Source organism: Macaca fascicularis, chromosome 11 (genome assembly GCF_037993035.2).
Source record: "Macaca fascicularis isolate 582-1 chromosome 11, T2T-MFA8v1.1".
NCBI lineage: Eukaryota > Metazoa > Chordata > Mammalia > Primates > Cercopithecidae > Macaca > Macaca fascicularis.
The window spans coordinates 76611695-76624048 of record NC_088385.1 but is presented as its reverse complement, the minus strand read 5'-3'; the positions used below and the strand labels follow the sequence as shown (position 1 = coordinate 76624048).

General features: G+C 36.2%; 1 protein-coding gene across 1 annotated transcript in view; it reads right to left on the bottom strand.

The window, feature by feature from the left end:
- The window catches only part of MYRFL (myelin regulatory factor like), a 110559-nt gene that overhangs the window by 81284 nt on the left and 16921 nt on the right, over positions 1–12354 (bottom strand). Inside the window, exon 2 of the mRNA XM_074007699.1 lies at positions 11253–11343. Coding sequence (XP_073863800.1) covers positions 11253–11343 — 91 coding nt within the window. The remainder of the gene's footprint in view (positions 1–11252; positions 11344–12354) is intronic.

The window sequence follows — 12354 nt, the reverse complement described above, 5'->3', positions numbered from 1 at the left end:
TTCTAAGAAAAATGCCTGGGTGCCCTGCCAGGGCAGACTGTTCCCCCCACAGTGCCCTTGGTCTGGCAGGGATTACATCTGTTTTATTCACTGTTTTACCCCATGCTCCAACTATAAAAATGGCTGTTTAATTTAAAGTATTTCCTCCAATTTTTCATGTATATGATTTATCTTTTCATATGAACTTTCACATTAATAATATGTCTTCCTACTCTGTGTGTGTGTGCATGTGTGAGTGCATGTGTGGGCATGTGTGAGTGCATATCTGTGTGTACATGTGAGTACACGTGTGTGTGCACGTGTGAGTACATGTGTGAGTGCATGTGTGTGCACGTGTGTGAGTGCACATGTGTGCATGTGTGTGCACTATGCAACTGTGTGTGTGTGTGAGTGCATGTGTGTGCACGTGCGTGAGTGCACATATTTGCATGTGTACTGTGTACTGTGCAAGTGTGTGAGTGCATGTGTGTGCACATGTGTGCATCCTGTGCATGTGTGTGTGCATGTGCACTCCATAGTGCTCCAGTGGGGAGATTGTGACAGGCACTCAATAAATACTTGATCAAGGTCAGTTAGGGTTTGTAGCCACCATCTAGAAGTTGATACAGGAAAGAGTTTTGGAAGAAATGTTGTCAATGAGTATAGTTGCCCAAGAAAATCATTTCATGATAGGGCAGTCAAAAACAAGGCAAATAAGATGCCACTCCTCCCCTCCAGCTCTGTGCTGGCAGACTGCAATGATCTGACCCTTTCACACCCCTCCTCTGTTGCTTTAGATATAGAGATACTTTTTTGAGAACCTACCCTGAGCCAGGCACCATGCTAACCCTTTGCATGTGTGTCTCATTTAACCTCCACGACTCTCATATGAAAACGCACCATCATTGTCCTTAATCCTCAGGCAATAAAACCGAGGCTTGGCCGGGCACGGTGGCTCACGCCTGTAATCCCAGCACTTTGGGAGGCCGAGGCAGGTGGATCACAAGGTCAGGAGTTTGAGATCAGCCTGGCCGGCATGGTGAAACCCCGTCTCTCCTAAAAAAAATACAAAAATTTAGCCGGACATGGTGACACACACCTGTAATCCCAGCTACTTGAGAGGCTGAGGCAGGAGAATTGCTTGAACCTGGCAGGTGGAGGTTGCAGTGAGCCGAGATTGTGCCACTGCACTCCAGACTGGGCGACAGAGCGAGACTCCGTCTCAAAAAAAAAAAAAAAAGAAAAAAGAAACCGAGGCTTGATGAGGTTAAATAATTCACTCGTGATTATTCATCTGACAGTTAGTCAAGCTGGAGTCAGATGGTCTACCACCAGAGGTTATCCTCTAAATAACAGGGTATTTTAAATACAGACCATTCTAATCAAATTACTTATTATTATGAGTCATTTCATCTTGCACAGATATCCTTAGAATCAAGGAGTATCAGATAACGTTTTAGCCCAGTCTTCTTCTTCAGGCTTTCTCTTATTCTATCAGTTTGAACTCAGAAGTCAAACCAGTCACCGAACTCAAACAGTTTTTAACAAGCTCTTCTCACAGAACTGCACGTACTCTCTCACTCCCTTTCGCAGCATCACAGTACAGCCTATCAGCCCCACGAGAGTGATGGTAGAACCAAGACATGCAGCTGGTAACTGACTCCTAATTCATTTGCCATCCAAACCCAATAAGCCAAGTCCTAAGTTAAACCCATAATATTAGATGCTTAAGCTCTAACATTAGAATGAAACAAAATGAAACCTGCAGTTGATTCCTTCACAGATCTAACACGTCTGTTTCCCCTCCTGTAACGTCCCCTATTCAAACACCGGTGTCCTCAGCTAGTTCCCTCCTACCCCTATACCAGATCTCAAAGCCTAAAGTTCATTATATCTACCCCTACTAAGCACACTGACTCAAACCAAACTGCATTAATTTAGTCTGTCTTGAAGATTTACTAGTCTCTTTTCTAGAGCCTTGCCTTCTCTACACACATATACATATAATGCTTGTTTTCCTTTTTCATTGCAATTTCAGGGTTTTATGCTTCCCCTAAGTCTCTCCAATCTCCCTCTCTCAAAGCAGCATTGCATACCTGGACATTTCCTAGTATGTCTCACCACCGTAGCTCAACTGTGTACCAAGTGGGTAACTGGCTGGCTAACCCAGGAAATCAGAGAGGACCTTAGCCTGCTCCTCCTAAGCAGACAGCTATCCCAGACTCTACCGTAAGGAAATAAAGAGTTAAGGGCAATTTACAGAAACCTTCACATGTTGACAGGACTGGCCTCAGCTCTGCATACATGCCTTATACATGCTCATACATGAATAATACATCCCAAATGGGGCCCATGGCCAAATAAGTTTGAGGAACCCTTCATTCCATTGCTCTTCCCTAGTTGCACATTAGCACATCGAAGGCACTGAGAAGTCCTGCAGTAAAAACACTTATGTAATTTAGTTTAAGCCAGTGAGTCACAAGCTAATTTATTGACCATGGAACTTTTTTCCCTCACAGCATCTAATAGGACAAGATTTTCATAGAGCATTTGTTCCTTTTTCACAAGGCCAATAATTCAATGTTTTAATATATTTAAGATCTGAAAATCTGCCTATGAGATTTAAACTAGCTCTCAGAAATTTGCAGCCCAATGGTCTCTTAGATTTTTGAGATAAAGGGTTGCCACTGATATCTTTAGAAGACACACACTGTAGGCAACATGGTAGAGGGGAAGTAACATGATTGGTAGTAAACCCAGGTCTGAATCCCACCTCTAGTATCCAGGCAAAAATAAAAAAACAAAAAACCCTACATACCAGTGCTGTTGTGATATGAAACTATGAAATGAAACTAACCTGCATAAAGACCCTGGTATTTAGAAATACTTAAAACTTGGAGTATTTGAACAGGTTGTACAGTTCTAATGATCATTGAACTAGCCCAATGTCCCTGTGGTCATGGAATAGCCGTGTTTCTGCTTGTTCTCACTCAGATTTTATTGCAGTTCACTTAACTGCATGCATCTGAGCATTTTTTTAATCAAGTAATGACAGGTTATCTGATCATAGGGCTCTCCTTTAATGAACATGAACTCTGACAATCTTTATGAACTATGGCTCAGATCTACTCTGAGTCACACCATTTGGTAGATAATTTTAGACACATTTCATGTATTTCCCTGAGATTCACATTCCTTTAAAATATCAATTAATCTAAAAGCTTCATGTGGAAGAAAAGGCGTGTTTCTAGAGCCAGGCAGATTTTTATCTCAGCTTTGCAGTGTCTTGACCTATGGAGAGTTACTCAACCTCTCTGCACCTTATCCTCTTCATCTGTAAAACATAGATAATATACCTATTTGGAAGAGCTTAGAGAACGAGATGTATTACATCAAATATATAATTAAATAAGTGAATATATGAAGGGCAAAGAATGCCCAACACTTAGTAAATGCTCAACAATAGTAACTTCCTCTTCTACCTCATCTGCAAGCCCTGTCACCTGCCTCAAAGGTAGAGAGTGAAGCCTCCTGGGCAAACCAGTCCTGAATCTCAATAGCAAGGGGGAAGCCTATAGGCAAATATTTCTGGTCTGGTAGGAAAGACCATCATTTTCAAGGAGACTAAAATATAAGGCAGATTTTGGACCTCCCAGGTAGCTCAGAACACAATACCCCAAAGTACGGTGCCTTGGCATGCTAAGTACTTTGAAATGAAGGAGACTGGAAGGACCTCAGAAGCAAGGTATCTCTGACCTTCCCCTGTCCTCCTGCCTCTCATGCCCTTTTCTCCCTCAAAGCAAATCACAGAAACCATAATTATTCTTCCCCAAGATGGTTCATAGATACTAGAACTCCTCCCCGTAAAGCGAGCCATAAAACCCAGAAAAGTCACTGTCTCCCTTCTATCTCATTCCAAAGGGACTCTCATTCCAAAGAGACCCTACCCCACAGCTTGGAAGAAGCAATGCTACACAGAGAAGCCAAGAAAAATCTGAACAGACCCTGCTGGGTTTCCTCCCTCAGTCTGTTACCATTAGATCACACCCTTTTGTCCACTTACATTTCTACACAGCTGTTCATTCCTCATTGAACCCAAGCATAAAAATAAAAATAGTTTTCCCTGAGTCTCTGCATTTCATTTCTGAACACTCCTGCATCTCATACAACTTTAATTAAGTAAATTTTTTATGCTTTTCTCTTGTTAGCCTGTCTTTTGTTATAGGAGCATTGGTTGTGACCATTATGGTGGACAAGGAATGGTATCATACATTTCCATCCCTATAAAAGACAGCTCTTCGATGAAGACCTTTGTTCACTTTTCCCTCTAAACAGCTAAAGGTCTTTCTATTAGTTATAAAAAGTAGTCTAGATGATTACACAGAACCCAGGTAGAATCAGTGGAACCTTCACTTAAGGAGAAGATACTTAGAGGAGAGAGACTATACAACTTTTGGCAGGTTGCTTCCAGGTCAGAGAAAAGGATATATCCATGGTCCACAATTCATACAAGTTACTGCGATGTAGTGAAAGGAATGTGAGGGCAGGCACAGGGGCAATTAGTATCTGAGTTCAGCCCATGCAGTGCCTAGAACAGAACAGCCAGCTCAGAGTGTGGGCTCAGACATTTCGCAACCTACTAGCTGTGTGTGTGTGTGTGTGTGTGTGTGTGTGTGTGTGTGTCACTTCCTTCAAAAATGTTGAATTCAACTTCTTCCCACAATTTGTTGCCAAGGAAGTTTCTGTTGGCAGAGAATAATAAGAGCCAGGTACCAGAAGTATACGCATACAGGTTTCTCCATTACTATTGAAGATTCAGGCCTGGTTTCACTCTCTGTCTTAGGAGGGCAGGGGCATTTGCAGGTATGCTGACGTGGGCTCAATAACAGAATGGAGATGACAGTGACAGTGGAGGGCCAGTGAACTTGGAGTCAAATCAATAGAACTTATCCAATATAAGCAACAGAGAGAAAAAATATTGAAAAAAAATGAACTGAGCCTCAGTGACCTGTGCAAACTATCAAAGGGCTAACATTTGCATTTTTGGAGTTCTAAAAGGGAAAAAGAAAGACATTGGTAAAGAAAAATAAATGTTAAAAAAAAAATGGCAGGTTGGGTGAGGTGGCTCATGCCTGCAATCCCAGCACTTTGGGAGGCCGAGGCAGGCGGATCACCAGGTCAGGAGATTGAAACCATCCTGGCTAACATGGTGAAACCCCATCTCTACTAAAAATACAAAAAATTAGCCAGGCATGGTGGCGGGTGCCTCTAGTCCCAGCTACTCAGGAAACTGAGGCAGGAGAATGGTGTGAACCTGGGAGGCGGAGCTTGCAGTGAGCTGAGAGCGTGCCACTGCACTCCAGCCTGGGTGACAGAGCGAGACTCTGCCTCAAAAAAAAAAAAAAAAAAAAAAAGGCTACAAATTTCGCAGATGTGGTAAAAACTATACACTTACAGATTCAAATTTGATCAAATCCCAAACAGTATAATACAAAAAAATGCTCATACCTAGAAACATATAATCAAACTGCTGAATATCAAAGATAAAGAAAATATCTTGCAGATGGAGAAGAATGATATATTACATACAAGGGAACAATGATTCAAATAGCTTTTTATTTTTCATCAGAAACCATGGAGGCTAGAAGGCAGTGGGTCAACATTTTTTAAATGCTGTGGAAGGAAAAAACCCTAATGACCAAGTATTTTATATTCAGCAAAAAAATGTCTTTTAAAAAGGAAGTTGAAATTCAGTGGAGGAAAACTAAGAAAATCTATCACCAACAAATCTGCTCTAAATGAAATTCTAAAGGGATTTCCTAAGGTTGAAGAAGAACGATACCAGAAAGAATTGTGGAACTTTCCAAATGAAGGAGACCAACAGAAATGGTAAATGCTTGTGTCAATATAATAGCCTATTTTTTCTCTTCTTAAGTTCCTCAACATATATATGAACGTTGAAACCAAAGATTATAGCATTGTCTCATAGAGTTTTGAATATATATAGATGCAATACACATGATAGCTACAATATAAAAGAGAAAGGGGACTTTTATGGCTATAAGCATTCTAGTTTTCATATGAAGTGGTAAAATATCTTTAAACTGACTGCAAGAGGTTAGGTATGTAGATTGTTTTCCCTCGAGTTACCTCTGAAAATAAATCCATATAAAGAGTCTAAAAGGCAATTAATATATTAAGACAGAATACTAAAAATCTTCACACAATTTAAAAGAGGGCAGAAAAGGGGGAAAAGAAGTACACAAAGCAGAGGGGATGGACATTTTTAAAAAGAAAAAGAGAGACTCAAATCCAAACATATCAATAATTAATTTAAATATAAATTGTCTAAGTTGAAACAGAAATTGTCCAATTAGATAGGGAAAAATACCCAATGATATGCTGAATAAAACAAAACTAATTTAAATTTTATGCTATATATAGGTTAAAATTAAAGGATGGCAAAAATATATAACACAAATACTAACCAAAAGAGAGCCGAAACTATTCACAATAGCAAAAACATGGAATTAACCTAAATGTCCATCAATGATAGAATGGATAAAGAAAGTGTGGTAAGATACACCATGGAATACTATACAGCCATAAAAGGAATGAGATCATGTCCTTTGCAGGGACACAGATGGAGTTGGAAGTCATTATCCACAGCCAACTAATGCAGAAATGGAAAACCAAACACCACATGTTCTCACTTATAAGTGGGAGCTGAATTATGAGAAGACATGAACACAAGGGGGAACAACATACACTGGAGCCTGTTGGGGGCCCCAGGTGTGGGGGGCAGATGGAGATCATCGGGAAGAATAGCTAATGGATGCTGGGCTGAATACCTAGGTGATGGGATGATCCTTGCAGCAAACCACCTAGGCCCACGTTTGCCTATGTAACAAGCCTGCTCATCCTACGTATGTACCCCTGAACTTAAAATAAAAGTTGAATAAAAGAAAAAAAAAGAGAACTGGAGTGGCTGGATTAATATCAGACCAAATAGACTTCAGAATAAGAAAAAGGAGATAAAAAGGAACATCACTCTGCTAAAAGATTACGTTTACCAGAAAGACAAAACAATACTAAATGTGTTCACATTTAATCACATAACTTTTCAATTCAATACAATTTTGCTTTCACAAAATCCAATAGAACTGAAGGAGAAGTAGAAACATCCACAATCACACTTGAAGACGTCAACATTTCTGTCATTGTCATAGATAAAGTAAGTAGAAAGCAATCAGCAAGGATATAGAGGACCTGAACAAGAATGTCAACCAACTTGACCTAACTGATATTTATAGAATACTATCCAACAACAGCACAGTGAGTATTCTTTCAAGTGTATATGTAACATTCACCAAGATAGATCATATTCTTGATCATAAAGCAAACCTTAACAAAATTTGAAATCATACAAAGGATGTTCTCTGTTCATAATGGTATTAAACTAGAAACCAGTCACAGAAAAACATATGGAAAATTTCCAAACATTTGGAAATGTAGTTCCAGCAACCCATGAGTCAAAGAAAGTCAAATAAAATTTCTCAAAAGAAATTTTGAAAGTATTTTGAACTGGAAAAATATATATATATATAGTATATCAAAAACTGAGTGAGGCAGCTAAAGCCACATAGAGAGGGAAATGTATAGCATTGAATGCTTAAATCAGAAAACAAAGAATAACCTCAAATCACAAACTCCATTTCCACGCTAAAGACCTAGAAAAATAAGAGCAAACTAAACCCAAATTAAGCGTAAGGAACAAAATAATAAAGATAAGAGTAGAAGTCAGTGAAATTGAAAACTAACACAATAGAGAAAATCAATGACATCAAAAGCTACTTATTTGAATGAATCAACAAAACTGATAAATGTCCAGATTGATTAAGGATAAAAGAAAAAAGAAACAAACTACCAATATGAAGAACAAAAGAGGGAATATCACTACAGACTCTTCAGAGATTAAAAGGTTAATAAAAAATACTATAAATAACTCTATGGCCATAAATTTAACAACTCAGATAACATTGATCAATTCCTTGAGAAAAAAGTAAAACAAACTAACTCACTTAAGTAGAATGAGATACCATAAATAGCCCTGAATCTACTAAATAAATTAAATTTATATTTAAGACCCTCCAACAAAGCAAAGGAACAGATTATTTTGCTGATTAATTCCACCAAACATTTAAGCAAGAAATAAAGCCAATTCTATACTACCTCATCCAGAGAATTTAAGTGAGGGAAACATTTCCAAAGGAATTTTAAAAGGGTATAGTTGCTGTGATACTAAACCCAGAAAAAATAATATATAAAAAAACAAAACTGCAGATCAATATTCTTATAAACATAGATGCAAAATGCTCAACAAAATTTTACCAAATTGAATCCAGCATTATATCAAAAGATAACATACCACAATTAAATGAGGTTTATTTCAGGAATACAGGGCAGTTCATTAGTCAAAAACTAAGTGAAGTAATCCATTATATTAACAGATGGGAAGAAAAAAACATATAATTAATAAATACACAAAAAATTGACAAAATTAAACATCCATTTATAATAAAAATTATCAGCAAACTAACAGTGGAAGAGAAGCTCCTTAAGCAAATAAAGGACATGGTTAAAAAAATGTATCACTAACATTACACTTAATGATAAAACCTAAATGCTTCCTCTCCAAGGTCAGGGACAAGGCAAATATGTCTAGTCTCACTACTTCTTTATTCAATACTATAGCTGGGTCTTACCTAGTTCAGTAAGGCAAGAAAGTGTCAAAAGATATACAGTTTGAAAAGAAAGACATACAACTGTCTCAATTTGCAGATAACATGACTGTCAACACAGAAAATCCCAAGAAATATATATTTTAAAAAGTTATTAGAACTAATACATGACTTAAGACTGTAAGCCCAATATATGAAAATCAATATTTCTATATACTAATGATGAATAATTGGAACTAAAAATTGAAAAAAACATGATGTTCAAAGAAGAACATGAAATATTTAGGAAAATATGTGCAGTATTTTTATGTTGAAAACTATACAACACTGATGAAAGAAATCAAAGAAGCCCTCAATAAATAGAGAGATATACCATGTTCATAGATTGGAAGGCTCAATTTTATTAGAATGTCAAGTCTTCTTGGATAGATCACTAGGTTTGATAAAAATTTAATCAAAATCACAGACGAATTGTTTAAATATTGACAAGCTAATTCTAGTATTTATGTGGGAAGTCAAAGAAACTAGAATAGCCAAGACAATATTGAAACAGAAGAAAAATTCAGAGGACTTACACTATATGATTTTAAGGCTTATGATAAATTGCCTGTGTACAGTAATAAAGATCATATATAGTAATCAAGATAATGTTGTGTTGGCAAAATGATAGGCACATAGATCATGTAAAGGAATAAAGAGTCTAGAAATAGACCCACATATTTTTTGTCAATTGATTTTTTTACAACTGTGCAAAGGCAATTTAACGAAAGAAAGTTATTCAACAAATATTCTGGGATAATTGGACATCCATACACAAAGAAACTAATATCAATCTATATCTCAAGCCTTATACAAAAAAAAAAAAAAAAAATTCAAAATGGATCACAGACCTAAATGCAAAACTCTAAAACTTTTAAAAGAAAATCTTTGGGAATTTGGATTAGGTAAAGTCTATATTTCTTAGCTATAAACCATAAGTCATATAAGAAAAATTCAATAAATTGGACATCATCAAAATTAAAACTTTTGCTCTGAGAAAAACACTGTTAAGATTATAAAAACATAAGTGACAAACTTGGAGAAAATATTCATGAATAACACACCTAACAAAGTTTTTATATCCAGAATATCTAAAAATTTTTCTAAACTTAAAGAAAACAACCCCAATTTTTAAAAATGAACAAAAGATGTGAATTAACGCTTCACCAAATAAAATGTATAAATGGTGAACCAGTACATGAAATGATGTTCAACATCATTAGTTATTAGAAAAATGCACATCAATACACGATACATCACTACAAACCAATTAGAATGCTACAATAAAAACAATTTTAAACTCATAATACCCAAGAACTGGCAATAAAGAGAAGCAATTGGATATCTCATGCATTGCTACACAAAGTGGTACCACCATTCTACAAAATGTGGATATTTCTACAGTTAAGCTTACACTTACAACATGATATAGCAGTTCTTATCCTAAGTACTTATCATAGAGAAATTTAAACGACTGAGCACACAAAAACACATACATAAATATTTATAGAAGCATGATTTATAATTGCCAAAACTGGAAATAATTAAAATGTCCTTGAACAGATAAATGGCTAAACAAACTGTTGTAACCACTTAAAGATATCTTTCTCTGTAATAAAAAAAAGGAATAAAATATTGATCAAAGACATTATGCTAAATGAAAGAAGGCAGACTCAAAGTGTTATATACTGTATGATTTCCTTTATGTCACATTCTGAAATAAATCAAAACCATAGGAACAAAAAACAGACCAGTGGTTACCAGGGATCAGGGTAGATGGTGAGTCTGACCACAAATGGACAGCATAGGGAAATTTTTCAGTGTTGTGTGTTATGATAAAGTGGTTATATTACTATGAACCTATCAAAACTCAGAAATTTATACAAAAATTTGAACTTTAGTAGATGTAAATTAAAAATAAGAAAGGCTAGAGTGCCTATGTTAACACCAGAAAATAAGAGCAGAAATCAATGAAATAGAAAACAAAAAAATAAGAATTTAACTTTAACCAAAAGCTAGTACTTTGAGAGATTAAGAAAACTGATAAACGTCATGCCAGATTAACCAAGAAAAAAAAAGACACAAGTTGCTGGCATCAAGAACAACAAATGAATCATCACTATAGATCCTACAGACATTAAAAGTATGAGGGAATATGAAGAATTTTATGCTGATGAATTTGACAACTTAGTTGAAATGGACAAATTCATTGAAAGACACAAACTGCCTAAGCTGATTACTATCAATAGATAACCCGAATAGTTCCACATCTATTAAATATACTGAATTTGCAGGTGGAGGTGAGGAATGAGTGGAATTTCTCATAAAGAAAATTCTGCACTGGTGATATTTGTCAAAGATCCATAGACATAATAACATCAACTCTACCCAAGTTCTTTTGGAAAACAGAAGAGGAGGGAACACTTCTTAGCTCATTTAATCATTTCATAATATTTTAAACATCAACTAGAGAGCAGTGCTCCCATTACTTACAAGGCCCCCAAATCAAAGTCATTGCCCAAGAATTCCTCCAACAGACTTGTGTCCAGGGCTAGGTTCTCCAGAGTACCATTGGCTCCCTGAGCTGCAAAGGCAAATTGAAAATCTTGAGAACCATGAAGATTTCAGTATGGCCAATAGTTAAAAACATTGACAAATCTCTAAGGTCAGGGACTGTGTCTTTCTTACTGTATACACAAGGATCAATAGAATGGAAGAGGTCCAAAGTAAACATTTATTCAACGGGTGGATGGATGGAAGGATGGATGGCAGTTTTGTTGGTTGGCCAAATTATTTCCAGTTAAGTTCAACAAGAAGTTCAATATCTTGTTTCACATTTTTTTAGACCTGCCAACAGGTAACAAAATAGTTCTGTCCTTTTCCTTGGTTTACAAAATGAAAATAAATGTACTAGTTTCTTACTGACTTCTCAGTGCCTTACATCAGGAGGATAATAATGTCCTGTTATGACTGATGTTAATGTTGATTCCTTGGTTAAAGTACTGTCTGCCAGCTCTCCTCACTGTAAAAGCTTTCCTTTTGTAATTTGTGGGGAGATACTTTGAGATTCTACATACATACTGTTTCTCATCAAATTTTTACCCAATAGTTTTAGCGTCTTTTGATGACCATAAGTATTTTAATACAAAAAAATGAAAAACAAAGTGAAATATTTTCTGTTTTGGTTTAAGCCTCGGTATTCAGCAAAAAAATTTTTTTTCAACTTTGATTTTAGAAATAAAGGGTTCATGTGCAAGTTTATTCCATAGGTATATTGCATGATGCTGAGATTGAAAGTATGGATCCCATCATCCAGGTAGTAAGCATTTATAGTCATTTTTTTCCAGTCCTGAATCTAATCCAGAATAGCATAATGCATTGGGTTATCATGTCATATCAAAGAGTACAGGCTAGTTGTTTATAAAATGTCCCTCAGTTTTAGTTTGCCTATTATCTTACGGTTAAATTCAAATTGTATATGTTTGACAAGAATATTACTTAAGTAAGGTCCATTCAATGAAATATTATGCAGCCATTTAATAAATTTTACAAAGTCTCAAGAGAAGAAAGTGGGTTGCAAAATCTTGTACCCAGT